The sequence below is a fragment of the Hirundo rustica genome, chromosome 1, assembly GCF_015227805.2.
Source record: "Hirundo rustica isolate bHirRus1 chromosome 1, bHirRus1.pri.v3, whole genome shotgun sequence".
Classification (NCBI taxonomy): domain Eukaryota; kingdom Metazoa; phylum Chordata; class Aves; order Passeriformes; family Hirundinidae; genus Hirundo; species Hirundo rustica.
In genome coordinates, this window is record NC_053450.1 from 93600167 (window position 1) to 93617423 (window position 17257).

At 41.3% G+C, this 17257-nt stretch overlaps 1 protein-coding gene across 4 annotated transcripts in view; it reads left to right on the plus strand.

The window, feature by feature from the left end:
- Positions 1-17257, plus strand: part of CDKAL1 (CDK5 regulatory subunit associated protein 1 like 1) — a 396407-nt gene that overhangs the window by 291603 nt on the left and 87547 nt on the right. For all 4 annotated transcript variants that reach the window (XM_040062031.2, XM_040062006.1, XM_040062012.1 and 1 more), the window contains one exon: positions 15272-15334. In XM_040062031.2, coding sequence (XP_039917965.1) covers positions 15272-15334 — 63 coding nt within the window. The remainder of the gene's footprint in view (positions 1-15271; positions 15335-17257) is intronic.

The window sequence follows — 17257 nt, forward strand, 5'->3', positions numbered from 1 at the left end:
CATTGTCTGACTCAATTCTCTCGGGGGTACTATGCCTCCAAAGAACTTGTTTTTCAAGGCCTAGAATGGTGTTACGGGCCGTAGCGTGAGGCACAGGGTAGGTCTCCAGCCATCCTGTGGTGGCCTCTACCATTGTGAGCACATAGCGCTTGCCTTGGCGGGTTTGGGGAAGGGTGATGTAGTCAATCTGCCAGGCTTCCCCGTACTTATACTTGGACCATCGCCCGCCATACCATAGCGGCTTCACCCGCTTGGCCTGCTTGATGGCAGCACACGTCTCACAGTCATGGATAACCTGAGAAATACTGTCCATGGTTAGATCCACCCCTCGGTCTCGGGCCCACTTATAGGTGGCATCTCTGCCCTGATGGCCTGAGGCATCATGGGCCCATCGAGCTAGAACAACTCTCCTTGTGTTGCCAATCTAAGTCTATCTTTGACACCTCTATCTTGGCAGCCTGATCTACCTGCTCGTTGTTTTGGTGCTCCTCATTAGCCCGACTCTTGGGGACATGGGCATCTACATGACGGACTTTGACAGGTAGCTTCTCTACCCGAGTGGCAATGTCCTTCCACTCATCTGCAGCCCAGATTGGTTTTCCCCTACGCTGCCAGTTGGCCTTTTTCCACTTCTCCAGCCATCCCCACAGAGCATTGGCTACCATCCACGAATCAGTGTAGAGGTAGAGCTTTGGCCATTTCTCTCTTTCAGCAATGTCCAGGGCCAGTTGAACAGCTTTAAGCTCAGCGAGTTGGCTTGACCCACCTTCTCCTTCAGTGGCTTGTGCAACCTGTCTTGTGGGACTCCATACAGCTGCTTTCCACTTTTGTTTCATCCCAATGATGCGGCAGGAACCGTCAGTGAAAAGAGCATAGCGTGTTTCTTCTGCTGGCAGTTGGTTGTATGGTGGAGCTTCTTCAGCACGTGTCACTTGTTCCTGCTCCTCTTCATCCATGAGACCAAAGTTTTCACCCTCCGGCCAGTTTGTAATTATCTCCAAAATCCCAGGGCGATTTGGGTTTCCAATGCGGGCGCGCTGAGTGATGAGGGCAATCCATTTGCTCCATGTGGCATTGGTGGCATGGTGGGTAGAGGGAACTTCTGCTTTGAACATCCATCCCAACACTGGTAGTCGAGGTGCCAGCAGGAGTTGTGTTTCAGTCCCTACTACTTCTGAGGCAGCTTGAACTCCTTCATAGGCAGCCAAGATTTCCTTCTCTGTTGGAGTGTAGTTGGCTTCAGACCCTCTGTAGCTTCGGCTCCAGAATCCCAGTGGTCGGCCTCGAGTCTCCCCAGGCACCTTCTGCCAAAGGCTCCAGGACAGGCCATTGTTCCCGGCTGCTGAGTAGAGCACGTTCTTCACATCTGGTCCCGTCCTGACTGGGCCAAGGGCCACTGCATGAGCGATCTCCTGCTTGATCTGGGCAAAGGCTTGTTGCTGTTCAGGGCCCCAGTAGAAATCATTCTTCTTGCGGGTGACCAGGTAGAGAGGGCTCACAATCTGTCTGTACTCAGGAATGTGCATCCTCCAGAAACCTATGGCGCCTAGGAAAGCTTGTGTTTCCTTTTTGTTAGTTGGTGGGCACATTGCTGTGATCTTGTTGATGACTTCAGTGGGAATCTGACGCTTTCCATCGTGCTACTTTACTCCCAGAAACTGGATCTCTCGAGCAGGTCCCTTAACTTTGCTCTTCTTGATAGCAAAGCCAGCCTTCAGGAGAATCTGGATGATCTTCTCTCCTTTCTCAAACACTTCCATTGCTGTGTTTTCCCACACAATGATATCATCGATGTACTGTAGATGTTCCGGAGCCTCACCCTTTTCCAGTGCAGCCTGGATCAGTCCATGGCAGATGGTGGGGCTGTGTTTCCACCCCTGGGGCAGTCGGTTCCAGGTGTACTGCACGCCCCTCCAGGTGAAAGCAAACTGAGGCCTGCATTCTGCAGCCAGAGGAATGGAGAAAAATGCATTAGCAATGTCAATTGTGGCGTACCACTTTGCTGCCTTGGACTCCAGCTCGTACTGGAGTTCCAGCATGTCCGGCACAGCAGCGCTCAATGGTGGAGTCCACTTCGTTCAAGGCACGGATAGTCCACAGTCAATCTCCATTCTCCGTCAGACTTGCACACAGGCCAAATGGGGCTGTTGAAGGGTGAGTGGGTTTTGCTGACCACCCCTTGGCTCTCCAGCTCACGGATCATCTTGTGGATGGGGATCACAGCATCTCGAGTTGTTCTGTACTGTCGGCGATGCACTATTGAAGTGGCAATTGGCACTTGTTGCTCTTCCACCCTCAGAAGACCTACAGCAGATGGGTTCTCTGATAGTCCAGGCAAGGTATTCAACTGCTTAACACCCTCTGTCTCTACAGCTGCTATCCCGAATGCCCACCTAAATCCCTTTGGGTCTTTGAAATACCCATTTCGGAGGAAGTCTATGCCCAAAATGCATGGAGCTTCTGGGCCAGTCACAATAGGGTGTCTCTTCCACTCATTTCCAGTCAGGCTCACATCAGCCTCCACCAAAGTAAAATCTTGTGAACCCCCTGTCACCCCAGCAATGGAAACAGATTCTTCCCCCACATGTCTTGATGGAAGTAATGTGCACTGTGCACCAGTGTCAACTAAGGCCTCAGTATTTTGTGGTTCTGATGTGCCAGGCCAACGAATCCACACAGTCTAAAAAACACGGTTTTCCCTAGCCTCTACCTGGCTAGAGGCAGGGCCCCCTCTAAGCCTGATTATCCTTATTTCCCTGGGTAACCGGTAGCTGCTTCCTTCTTGCTGGAACTTCTCTCTCACAGTCTTGCCATCCAACAATTCATGCAGCCGTTGCGTCATAGCATCAGTAGATTCTCCATCCCATCTTTTCATGTTTTCTCCACAATCACGCAGGAAGGACCAACAGCTTAGCCCGTGGGATGCCTTTTCCCTCTCTATCTAGGGAACGTTTGCGTGTGGTGCCAGAGCCCCTAACTTGTACTTGCAGAGATCTGGAGAATGTCCTGCTTGAGTTCTTTTGTGATTCTCCTCTATCTGGTCTGCTAATCCCCGCACCTGTGTTTCCAGAGCTGCAATTCTTGCATGTGTTGGACCATGCACAGCATCTGCATATGTTCGTAGCTTCTTCGCCATATCAAGCACGGTCTCCTCTGTCTCATCCCGCTTCATTATTGCTAAAGCAGAGGAGTATTCTTGTGGCCCAAGCGTACAAGTTTTCGCCACATCACAGGTTGTACATGGTACCAAGTCGGGGGTTCCGAGTGTTTATGTCATCTGAGAAGACAAATCTCCACCACTGCCATTTCTCTCTCAAGCGCTGGATCCCTTGTTCAATGGTTTTCCACTGGGTTTGCTGCATATAGAGATCGTCGGCACAGAGATATCTTTGTGCCACACTTCCCAGGACCCGTTCCCAGAGACTGCAAGGACTAGCCTCCCTCATCATTTCTTGGTCAATAACTGGATCATGTGACAGGGATCCCAGATGTCTTCGCTTCAGTGCCATCCAGTATTGTAGGCCTCGCCTGCAGCATCCCAAAGACGGACTAACCAACTAATTATAGATTCATCAGGTCGTCGAGTATAATCCTTTCTTAGGCCACGAAGGTCCTTCAGGGAAAAGGACTCAATAGTATCTCCTGCTCTTGCAGCAGTTGTCGGGGCTCCTGCTCTTGCAGCAGTTGGTTGGGCTCCTGATGTTGTTAGCAGCTGGTTGGGCTCCTGATCGTGTGCTAGTTGGCTGGACTCCCGATCTTGTGCCAGTGATTTGGCTTCCGATTTTGTATCAGTTGGTTCGGCTTCTGACTGTGTATCATCAGTTGCTTTCAGCTTCTTGATTGTGTGTCAGTGGTTTTGACTCCTGACTGGGTGTCAGGAGGCATTGAGGATCCTTCACCGGAATCATCGTCTACTGGTCGATCGGTTTTGTCCGTGTGCTTCTTTCCCTTCTTTACTGCAGCAACTGCCGGTGTCTTAGCCTCACTGTCTGGTTTAGCTGCAGCCTGAATAGCTGTGGGGTTGGCTGCAGCCTGAGTGACTGATTTATTTCCCTGCTCCCTTGCTTCTGTCTGCTGCCCTACAGTGTTTAGCAGTGTGTGACTCATTCTAGAAAAGCTATAAACCATATAGAGGAAGGTCACCAGGTGAAATACCAATACCAGGAAGGTGGTGTCTTTAACATTCAGGAGACGCTGAACCTTCTCCAAAAGTGATGTAACTGACTCAAAAGAGAAGAAGGAAAGAAGAGGCTGAAGAGCCTCATCCCCTACTCCTCCTCTAACAAACTGGGTGCAATTGTTGATAAATCCCCAAAACATGCTGCTGGAAACTAGGACGCAGGGGTAGGACGAAAAACCATAAACCGAACATACCCAGAACAAACTCCAGTATCTTTATAAGCTTCTTGTAAACCATAATCACCGAACCCAGCAAAATAAGCTATTCTAATTTGTGCATCCCTAATGTAAAAGCTGTATGTTAGGGACAATATTGGAGCTATTCTGGGTAAGAAAAACAAACCTAGGGACCAGAAAGGTATTAAAACCTCAAAAAAGCCTAGGGAACAGAAATGCAGAAAAGACTCCATTCTAAGAGACATTAGGAATTCAAGAAGCAACATGGCCACTGATTGTTTAATCCCCACCCAAAGGACAACCAAAAAATGCAGTTAATAATAATCAATACAAGTTTTTTCCACTCTCTCGTGCCCCGCAGTGGGCGCCAGTTAGAAATATGTCCTGGTTTGGGACAAATTTGGGAGAAAAACCCCTGTATAGGATCCCTCTAAGGAAGCAAACCCACGTGGCCCCTCCCTCCAACCGGTCCGGAAAAAAAAACCCAAAACCCTCTTTGGAGAAAAGTGGAAAAAAACTATTTTACTAAACAAATGAAGTGCATACAAGTATAAAGAATGAATAGTATGAAACAATAAAACCTCTCCTTCTGAAGTGAGATGGCAAATTGAGAAAGTCCTTGCCGTGGGTGTAGCTCGGCTCTCTCTCAGTGCCTCTCCTCAGTCCCAGTCCCTCCGGCGCTGCTGGAAAATGCCGAGGTCCAGGCCCGGTGGGCCGCAGGTGCAGCCCCCAGTGCTCCCCTGGGTTTTCAGTCCAGAGCAGGTTTAAACAGTTCCAAGAAAAAGGAAAAAAAACAGTCCAGGGAAATTCTCTGTCCTAGCTAGCTGAAACGAACTAAAAGCAAAGGAAAAAAATCTGTCCTGCAGTCTCTCCAAGCCTCCGCCGAACACGCTGTCCGCAGAAGAATGTGGAGGAGTCAGGCAGTTTTCTCAAAACAAAACTCCGCGCTTCTCCTTGCTCTTAGAACCAGTCTTAAAGGCACAGGACTCAATATACAGCACAAACCGAACAGACGATTGGGGATACAGGCATCATAAAGTTACCCTAGGACATTGGGCTAACAATCTGGGAACTGGAATCTGAAAACTTGTAAGTAGGGTGGAGGACTGAATAACAGATGAAGATTAAAACAGTGAGAGTAGTTTTTGTGTGTCTAATGAATTTGTATATTTTAGGTACACCTGTGGTCTCTCTTATACAGCAGCACTTCTCCTCACTGTACCACGCTGTACTCTCTCCAGCACTTCTCTTTCTGTTCTTCTTGGAAGGCTGGAAAGCTTGGTACTTTCAAGGCTGCTTGTGTGTGGTAACAGCACACAGATACCTCACCAGATGATAAAAGGAAAAGAGAGTGCCCTGCAGACAGGTTGTCCTGGGCTTGTGTACTGTTTCTGGATTTAACATATCCAGAGATACAGATATATAGATACTTTTAAATTATCTTTCATTACTAAGATGTAGTTTGCAGTTCATTCTGGTTTATATTACTGTGTAACTGGGTGCAATAACTATATATATTCAAAACCAGTCTATGGCAAATCACTTTATTTCTGATTTAGTGTCAATCTGATTTGAAATATCAGGGCTGATATCCCAGGGCAAGATTCACCTAGATATTTTGTTCTACAAATTGTTTTTGACCTAAGCCGTCTTCCTAATCAGTTATAGTGGCATCCTTAGGAAATACCCACCTCATATAGACTGTGAAATGTCTACATGGATTTCAGATACGAAAATCTATCAAAAAGTGAGACAGAGCATTTTACAAACTATACCAAATTTATGTACCCTCAAAGAGGCTTTTTCTGAAATTAAGAATTGCTTTGTAAAAATCTTCAGAATAAACTCTGCATCACTTATAGAGCCACAGAATTGTAGACTATCCTGAGTTGAAAGCTTATTGAGTCCAACTCCTGGCCCTGTGAAAGACATTGCAAAGAAACACACCTATTGCCTGAGAGCATTGTCCAAATGCATCTTGAACTTTGTCAGACTCGGTGCTGTGACCACTTCCCTGGGGAGCTCTTCCCGGTGCCCAGCCACCCTCTGGGTGAGGAACCTTTTCCTGATATCAAATCTAAACTTCCCCTGACTCAGTGTCATTCCCTAGTGCCCTGTCACTGGTCACCACAGAGCAGAGATCCGTGCCTGTCCCTCCTCTTCCCCTCACAAGAAGTCACAGACTGCAGTGAGGTCTCCCCTCAGTCTCCTACAGGCTGAACAGACCAGGCTGACTTCAGCAGCTCCTCATACAGCCTCTCCTCAAGGGCCTTCACCATCCTCATGGCCCTCCTTTGGACACTTTCTAACAGTTTAATTCCTTTTTTTTATATTGTGGCACACAAAACTGCCCCCAGCACTCGAGGTGAGGCTGCCCCAGTACAGAGCAGTACAGTACAGTACAGAGTCCCCTCTCTTGCCTGGCTGGCCATGCTGTGCCTGACGGCCCCCAAGACAGGGTTGGCCCTTCTGGCTGCCAGGGCACTGCTGATTCACATTCACCTTGCCATTGTCCAGGACCCCATGTCCATTTCTGTGGCACTGCTTTCCAGCATCTCATTCCCAAGTCTGTCCATACATCCAGGTTTGCCCCATCCCAGGTACAGAATCCAGCACTTTGCCCTTGTTAAATTTCAAATGATTGGTGATTGCCTGTCTCTCTAATAAAAAGTGACAGGAATAACGAGCATTAATCATAAGATAAATTAAAATTTCTCCAATTTACCAGAAGGAATAAAATTCAGCAATGTTTGTAAAATACATGAGTTTGAAGTGTCTGTATTACATAGCTAATATATGGGAGATAAGAAGGAGTAGACTGCAATGCACATGATTTAATTGGAAATGTATCCTTCAACAAATTATTTTCAGATAGGTTGACAGATGTTCTTATGAAGATCCTATGCTGTTTTTGGAAAATGTCTGTAATTTTCCATAAATCAGAATCTCTACATAAAATGTAAAATAGAATAAACTGTAATAATGTGTTGCTATAATCCTGATGACAATATTCCTTTAATGTTAACAATAATTTTTTAGTATTAATGATCAGTAAAGCTGTGTGAAGTTTTATATATTTTGCTCTTTTAGACAATAAACCCATTGCATGGAGTAATAGAACCATGCTCTGTTTTTTTAAAAAGAGTCATTGTGTGTAAAAAAAAAAAGTATGCAAAAAATAAATTATGAATCTATAATTCTGTTGTTAATTGGAGTTGGGAAAAAAGTCCACTATCCTGTAACATTGAGGTGAACTGCTGAACAACACGCTATACACTAAATTATATTTTCCATGTATGGATCAAAAATTATTAGAAAGTTGTTTCTTAAATATCTGTGTGGGTCAGTAGTTTAACCAGAACAGTGAGTCTGTTGTAACATATTAATTCAGGTAGGTTAGGTCAAAATGACTAGCTGCTCCCCAAATTAGTTTGTATGCTTCATTATAGATGGGATCAGAAAGACAGGAATAATGTCAGTAGAGGTGAGTTACTGATAGGAAGCAGAAAACTTGTCAGGCCTGTATTGTCATTTCTGTTCTTTCAGACCTTACAGGGTATGGATGCAAGTGCAAAATTAACACCAGGTATGATTTTATCAAGAAATCTGGCTGGGGCACAATGGTATTTTTCAGAATCATTTCTAAGATGGAGATGCATTGAATAACTGAGGTCAAAGAGAATGGTTCACTGGTTTCTGATCACTTTTTTAAAAGCTGTTTTGCAGACCAAAAAGCAATCTGCAAGCTTTGATAACATGGTGGTTCCAGTGGCTTGGCTCATATCTCTGTTGTGGTTATAGGTATATCGATTTAAGACTTTACGGATTGAATCTCCAAGCAAGGCTTTTAAATGTACCCTGGTTGGAGTAGTTGCTATCTCCCTCTCTGGTGTTTTGCCAAGTAATTCTGTGGAAATTAAAGTTATTCCAGCGGGTGTCTTTGGGTGGGGTGCTACCTGCTTCATTCTAATTTATAAGAGTTCTAAATTTGAAAGTACCCAAAGTCTTTGTAGTTTTGAGATTACAGATGTTACATAAGGGAAAAGAAAGACAGCTCTTTTTACTGATCAGAAAATGGATGCTACTGAAGTCAGGGAATGCCATAACACAAAACCTGTTAGAAAGTGCTATTTCAGAAAAGAAAGATCCAATCTCATGGTTTTGCGAGTATCTGTTGCTCTAGGGCCTCTGTGCTTTCAGTTATACTCTGTATATTTCACAGAGGAAAACTGAAAATACTTGCAAAGCTGCTTCATTTTTCTCCCAAACTGTTTCAAAATTGTAGTTAATGTTTTCCTTGACTTACTAAGTTTAATATTACTTCAAATTAAGTAATTCATTCGATACTACCTACAGAAGAAGGTAATGTGGTTTTCCAGACTTGTTCGAAAGAAAACCTGAATACTGCTATTGGTTGTTAGCATGCTCAAGGATGGGACTGGGATGCTTTATACACCCTAAATTAAGTGAGGTTCCTGTGGCAATTTTTTTTTTTTTTAATTCTGGTCAGCAGTATGTAAAAGAGAAATTGAGGAGATGATTGGTGAGGGAACAGAACTGAAATAAGGACATTAATCTGATTGCCTTGACACATGTTGTTATTGACTGAACTCATGAATGAAGAGTATTTGAACAGAAACATGTTCTTCTTACTGAAGGCAGCCCTGTATATTGGAATGATTTTAAATCATGGTGTAGTGGTTTCATGTTGACCAAATTCTGTTTGACAAATTTAGTGTAGTGGTCTTAGTGTTTTCTCTGTGCTGGCTTGAAGGCAAAACCAGCGAGAGGCTCCAAGACAGAAAAAACAATTTAATAGGAGAGAAAAAAAGAGGGAAAAATAAAATAAAATAAAACACATGCAATAGTACAAAAGATCACTGACAGAGTCAGAATACAACCTGACACTGTGGTGGTAGCAGCCCAGTTGAAGTGGTCTTGTTGAAGCAGTGTTCCTGCAGAAAGGTCTGGTAGCTCTTGTCCTCTGGGAATCCAATGGGTAAGGCTGCCTGTGCTGTCCCAAATCCCAGATTATATCCAGGTGGGAATGCTTGGCTCCCTCCCCCTGGGCAGAGCATCTTACAATGGGCTGATATCATTTTATCAGTCTTGTAATGGGTCCTTGATTGCCCATTAAACAGAGATAGCTCCTGGAGGGAGTTATCTATGAGTCATGCAGCAGGGCACTGATGGGCCATTAACAGAAGATAGTCTGGAGGCAGGGGGCAAGGGAAACACTGCCCAACCTAGCTTCAACAGCTCATGTAGATGGTGATAGAATACATACTTTGGGCACATCTTACATTGTAACCTAAGGACATTCTCTTTTTGAGTGAGATGATCAGGAGAAGCAAAGTAGGCTTAAGCTTAAAAATAAACAGTTTTGCTAATACACACTAAAAGAATGGAAAAGTTGAAAAAGAACCAAAATGAAACTTCAAAACACTCTTTACTTACTTTCTTTTCTTAACTTTCTTACAAACAACATAGAGAGACACAACCTGTGATTTTCAGTCAGTTTCACCATTTAAGCATAATCTTTCATCACTTTGGGAGAGGAGTCTTTCTAGTGTCCTATGGAGACACTCAACTCAGGACAAAAAAAGTCTTGTGGCTCTCAATGTCACAAATCTGCAACTGCCTGGAGTTTTTTGCAGATTGTGCTGTTCCACCCATTAGCAGCCTTTCCCCTGGCTACTCATGGGCCTCTCAGTGTATTTAGGGTACTGTTTAAGAATGCTTCTTCTAGCATAAACAAGGTATTCTCTTCTTTTATCTCTAAAATCATCTCTGTCTCAAAAGAAATAGAGACCTCCTTTTACCCCAGGAGTGAGGGGCTTTAAGATTCACGCTTAAATCTCAACCATAACAGTGCCCAATTTTGATTAGAACCAGCATTCCCTCGAACAACATTAAGATGTTACAAGAAACAGTCTATTTCTCCATAGTTTACACCATAGAAGTCCGGTAAAAAATGTCCACATCCTCAATCCCTCTTTCTAATAATTTTTATCAGTTCTTTCACTCTTGCTCCACTGACTTCACGCGGTGTCTTTTCTATATCCACTGTCTCATTCTTTTCTCTTTCAGGGAAGGTTTTGGCCTTGGAAGCTTCATGTTGCCAGGAAAGGGTTAAATCTGCCATGTGCCTTCCACCCAGGGCAGCAGTTTCTCTCCCCCGCTGCATCTCAGATCGGCTGGGTTTCTTCTCCTCCACTCTCTCTTTCTCTGTCTGGAATCATCAACGGAGGAGGGGGGGGAGCTCTGCCCATCCCTCGGTGACAATCGGAGCGGCCTCGGCCTAACCAGGCCCATGGCTGTTAGCAGGGGCCTGGTAGAGATCCCTCCCTGCTCCGGGGCTCCGGGGAAGTTTTCAAAGTAGTTGAAGTTAAGCTGCAGCCTCTCCTCGCCCTCCGCCCTCCGGGAGCCGATGGAGCTCAGCCAGGCCTCGGGGCTCCCCCACGAAGGGAGGACTGGGGGGGAGCAGCAGGCCCCACTCGATGTTACCTGTTCAGCTGGCCAGGAGGAAAAGGGACTGACTTGAACCAAATCAGGATTTATATGGGTACTTCCCAAAGTCGCATTCGGCATTCTCAGTGGTCAAAGCAGATGCCAATATCCCAGACTGGCTTCTGATAGGTCCCTGTCCTTTCTAAAACAATCCCACGGTCCTCACAGGGTAATACCCCACATTCCTCCCTAACTAAAAAACCAAACTGTTCCAACCCATGACACATGGGAGCAAGAAAACCAAGGCAAGAGAACTTTGCTGGCAATATATTTATGCTGAGACTTTCAGTGGAACTGCTGGAATCTGCAGATCTGTCACAGTATTAGGCTGGAGTTATTAAGAACTTTGAAGGTGAAAACAGGATTTATAAAACTGCAAGTCAAATCTAAAGGAAGGCAGTAATACCTTCATACTGGGGGTAATTTTGTCCCTTTTATTCCTTGATGAAAATCTGAGAATATTCCCTTTAAGTAGCTTCTAAGTTATTTGTAATATAAATACCTCTGAGATACTGTAGTTCTCCTTCACAATAAATATTGTAGACCTACGACACCATGCTTGAGAAGAAAACAAACAAGTTTTGGGCTACATTAAAATTATCTGAAAGGTAATTATCACTTGAATATGAAAAGAGGATCATGAGGTAAGTGCGATATACGTGTGTGAGCCTACATTATTTAGCATTTGTTATAACTATTCCATTTGTAAAATTATTTTTCTTAAGTATATCGTGATTATAAAAAAATTTTATTAGGATACCCCTACTTGTACCCTATTTTCACACCATTATTTGGAAAAAAGAAGAAGAAAATTCTAAGGTAGTCAGCAAAAAAAATCTATGCTGGTCCATTTGTGCCGAAAATATTTTGAAACAGTTTTAGATTCCTTCTCTACTACAGGGGTTCATTGGTTTTTTTGTTGTTGGTTGATTTTTTATATTCTGTTCTTCTTTATCTGTATTTCATGATTAAAAGTAGAATAGTAATCGACAGTATAGTCCACGTAAAGCAGTAGAAAAAGTTTTATTATTGCTAAAAATCAATACATGAGAAAAGAGTAAAAACACCAAGGTCATTCACTCAGCTTTATTGGTGTATAGTTCCAGACTTGTCAAAGGAACCTTTATTGTTACTATACCTTAAACATATAATATGTATATACATATGACCCATATCACTTTAATAAATCCCTGTAATCAAAAATCTGAGGCCCAGCAAAATGAGAGAGAGAAAGGAAATAAATAGAGCAAAGTGTGTGTTAGTTGCATTGCGTATCTGTTTGCAGGATGGGGGAAATAATGAAATTGTGGTAATGTCTTGTTTCCTCTCTACTAACATTGTCTGTGTGTTCTGTCCTAAGAAATGTCATTAGTTGATGTTGGTTTCTGGTTCTTATTTTTACAAATATCTTGGACACTATCTGTCTTTTCAGAAGTTAATTGCTTAGGTGTATTTTAGTAACAACCTTGAAATAACTCACCTAGAAAAAGTATTGATTTATTTAAGGAAAACCTTCTATCCTGGCATACTTCTGTACAAGCAAATACGGTTTTACAGTATTTAACTCAGTCCTGCAGCAGCATTTTAATTCATTCTTCATTGGATGTTCACATACTTTTCCTGCTAAGGATATAAAAAGTGTCTCCTTTTGTCTCCTATATAATGTGGTATTTTTACAACTTTTTAAAACAGAAAACTGAAAATGTGCTTTTACAGTCATATGCATATATATTTTTTAGTGGCTCATGTCAGTATAGGATCCGAATTTCTGTCTTTATCTACTGCATCTCCCTGAACTTGTTTCTTTAAGTGCTGCAAACTAAGGACCGTCTATCACTCTATGGCAAGCCTGAGGGAAGTACAGGAATAAGTTATGAGTCTGATGTTGCCATCAGACTCTTGGAAAGTCTTTTCATGCTAATTTGGAAAGAAAATAGATTTTTTTTTTTCCAGAAAGAATTAGAATATATCCTCTGTAGGTCTGTGAGCATGAAAGCAATAGCGCTGCTGCATGTGGAACAATATGATAAGATAGTACATTTGCCTAAGTTCAGATAGGGTTTTTGAGTGGCTTTTTACGATGTGATTTTGGCAGCATTATTGGTACAGAACAAAGGACTGGAGAATCAGAACACTGAAGAGAAAGAGTGGGGAAGACAACTTTTTATATTGATCCAATGGTACTTGATAGGGATATTGGACTAAGCTGAGGGAACATAAATAGGGGTATGAAGCTATGTTAAGGGAAGAAATTCTGAGTAGATGTGTGTAAATAGATAGTTTAGGGATTGAAATAGTCCACTGGAGGTGATAAAGGAGAAAGAGCTTTTGGATTTCTTATTTTCCACGGTAACATCCAGACATGGAGAAGCCTACTTTACCGTCTGCTCTGTACTGCACAGAGGTGAGCTGCAAACTATGCTGCTAATTTTATTTCAAAAACTTATTATTCATACCATGTGACTCATGCCAGCTGTAGGAGATGAAGGGATTATTATAGGAGCAGTATGAATTCCTTGTCCTGTGTCTGTGTTTTGAAATAATACATATTTCTGGTTTTTAGAGATCTGAGTTAAACTGTACTTTCTGTTGTAGAAAGACAGAAGTTATCACTAAGCAACCTTAACTCTCTGTGCTTATGACATTTTTACCTCTGCATATTCAGATTCTATACAAAACAGTCGAATGTTGTTTAGATTTAGCTCAGCTAAGCATGTGGGGCATCCTGGGAGTTTTGGGGCATTTCTTCATCTGCATCTTGAGAAGTTTCGTTTCATGTTTTTCTCTGTTAGGAATTCCCAGCATTTCCCCAGTCAGGAGAGTTTTTGTTTTGTACAAAAAATAAAACTTCTGTGGAAAGGTAGGAAAAGAAACCATAATTTTATATAATAACAAAAAGTTGAGGACTGTGTCAGTGTGTTGTGTAAGGGAAGCCATCTTCACTCTTCATCTAACTGTGTAACCAGCATTTTGGTCTGAAGGTGAAAGATGGATGGTTTCCTGTCATACCATTTTATTGAGTGTTATTAAAGTAATTGCAGTCAAAGTGAATACAAGAGAAATAGTCATCAGTGACAATGAGCAAGACTTGGAATTTTTATGGATTTTGAAAGGTTTTCTTCCTAGAAAGATTAGTGGGATTTTGTGCTTTTGTTTTCTTCTTGCATGATGCTACATTAAATTAGTTTTTTTCAAGCAATCTTTTTAGTAATCATTTTCATAACTCTTTTTAATTTGTTATCACATTTCTCCAAATAATTTTTATAGTATTTTAAGTACTTTGACTGTCTATAGCTGTACTACCAGAAAAGAAGTCACTGTAAGTTGCTTAACATTACAGTGAAAATAAAAACTACGTAAAGAAAGAAAATACATAGTTCATGTTGCATGATCAAAAATTACTACATTGCCCTATAGTTTCCAGAAGTTAAAATAAATGCTGCAGTCACACAGCTGTCTATTTAGTTCCCAGCATTCTAGTATCATAAACAGATCTTTCCAGCTTAGCTGGAAAACTACTTTCACAGAAACAATGGCTAAATAAGACACTGGTACAGACCACAAGCACGGAGTTCTTGCAGTTGTCTCCCCTTTACACATTTTCCAACATTCAAAGCTTTGCCTTCCCCAGCTATGAGATAAGTAAACATTGATTTTGACATAATAAAACTTTGAACCAATTTGTGACTCATCCCTGCATTAATAGACAAAGAGTGTTTTTCTCCTCTCCCTGCCCACCTTCCATGGGATACAGCTGAGAAATTCTATTTAACATCAGCTGAAATCACTGAAAGTTCTTTGACTAAATTCAGTAGGAGCTGGATCAAGCAAGTTTTGTCTTTGAACTGTGCTCTGAACAGAAGGAATTATTTTTTCCTTTACCTTGGCATTAAATGATATATCACCTATTAATTTTCCAGAATCAAGGCAATGAGTATTAGCATCAAAAGAAATCGACAGATAATAAATGATTCTTCTTCAAACTGACTACCTTTACACCTAACCTCCTATAAGGCAATACTGCATGTACATGCTAGAATAGCAGACAAGTCTTTGCAAGACTGTAGCCTGATCTTTCAGTTTTGTTATCTGTATTCTAAAATATTATTTATGATATATTGTGCAAAAATTAATCCTAATCTGAATTGTTTACACATTCCACTGATGTTCCACATGTTAGTGTTTATTATTTATTAAGGATATTTTCCTTAATCTGATTAATATATATGTTAATTATTTCCTGTAATATTTAATACCCTTAATCTGCATACATTGCTCTTCATACCTACAGTTTCATTAATAAAGTGGTGAGAAAATGTGTTTGCACCTGCGTACAGCTTTTTTAATCAGTAGCTTCTCTCTTTCTCCCATAGCTTTTCTAATATGGCTTATTATTCCTTTACAGAAAAAACAGAGAACGAAGGATCTATCCCAGCTGTTTCATTCATACAATCCATATGATCATAAGGTAAGAAAAAAAAATTCTGTTTGTTGTTAAGAAAAATTCCAAACATTTGTGGTAACTCTATTTCTTGTTTAATGCAAAATTGAGATGTGATAAAATCGAAAGCGCTGAGCATGTTACTTAAATTCCTGCTGTCACATGTTTCTTTGTTTCTTTAAGCCAAGCTTGAAAAGGTGCATTTTCTGATTTGTGGAACCAATGACTCGCATTAGCCTCATAGAAGTATAATTGATAGACTGGCACAAAATCCTGCAAAGTGGCCACATGTGGTATTGGATTCCCCTCTTTTTTTCCTCTCTGTTTAGGAACTGTGTTACCCTAGAGTATGTTGCTTAGCCTGTTGTGTCAATTAGGCCTTGAGATACATGATACTAATGAATTATCTATTGATCACAAAAGCATCATTCAGAGAGGCTGCTGTGTGGACAGCCTGGTGGTTGTGTGGGAGAAGAAATAGAAACACACATCATCATTATAACTTGGTCCTTGTTTGTAGCGTCTGGGGAAAAAAAGAAGGTCCTTTCTAATTGCAATGTGAAAGAAAGAAAACTTAAAGTTGTTACAAAAAGATTTTGTAGAACCAAGAGACAGCGATCACAGTATTTCTGTGCTATGGCTGTGTCATGGGGTTCTTCTAGCTGTTACGCAAAAGAGAGCATTAAGCAGCAGAATGAAGGGAAGTTAAGTCGGTTTTAAACACTATTTTCATAGTGTTCCTCCTATCTTTGATGCCTCTGTGGGCATATTCTTTTAACAAGTGCACAAAACCCTTTGAAAACCTGTCAGCAGTATGAGATATCTGTCTTTGCCGCTTCTGAGAAGTGTGAGTGATTTTGCAAGTATCCATTAAAACAAAGATTTGAAACATTTCTGTTGTTATTTAGACATTTCAAAGGAAAGTTCTGAACTCTGTCTCTTCTTTTCCTGGCCATATGTCAAATACATTGGAAAAAAGAGCTTGGTTTTATATCTGGGAGAAGAGGGTGGCAGAAGTTATCTATCTAATGTGCATCTATCTCTGTATGAACACATGCACATATATGCAATATATGTGTGATTACACATATGTCAATGAGAAATACAGTGTGTAAATCAATGGATTAAATTTATCAGGCAGGTTGTTGCTGTGAGAGTTCTGTAGTTACCAGTCACTTCAAAATTTAGTTTAAAATAACATTGAAAAACAGCAGTTATATTCTATAACTTTAATAATTATACCAAATTTCAAGTTAAATTCATCTCTGCTTAGTACTTTTTTTATAAATAGTCTCACATTATTTACAAAGATTGGTAAAGCAGATATTAATTAATTTCATGCCTGTGAAAATGACATTAATAGAGAAATATTAAGAATTAAGAAAACCAGTGTGTTAAGATTTTGAATGAGATTGTTGCTTTTTTGAATTGAGGCATTTTAGGGTAAATGTAATAGTAAGTCAATTAAGATCTAATAAGGAGATGCACCTGATGAACGAGAAACTTGGATATTCCTCTCTATGTCTTAATTCTCCTGTACAAAACACTTTTTATTCATAGTACAAGGAAATTCCAGTATTCTTTTATTAGCTCTTATAATGGAACTTGGCCATTTGTAACTCCTGCTGTCTTCCTGCTCATATCCTTTGTGGCATTATATCAAAGTACTCTCAAATGACTTTGGCTGCAGTTGTGAGGACTTCTGCACTCTTTACAAATTAGTCATCAGGCAATGTGGAATTGACTATAAATGCTTAAATATATTCGCTTTTGATCTTTGTTTAGGACCTTTAATATATTATTCAAAGTAACACAATTGTTTGATGGGTGATTTTTGTACCTCCACTCCTTTGTTGTTTCCAAGCCCATTCTGTGTATATATCTCAGAGTACAAATGCAGGGGAAAGGACAAGTGAAAGTTTTTATTAAAGTTATGGCCTTTCCTTATTT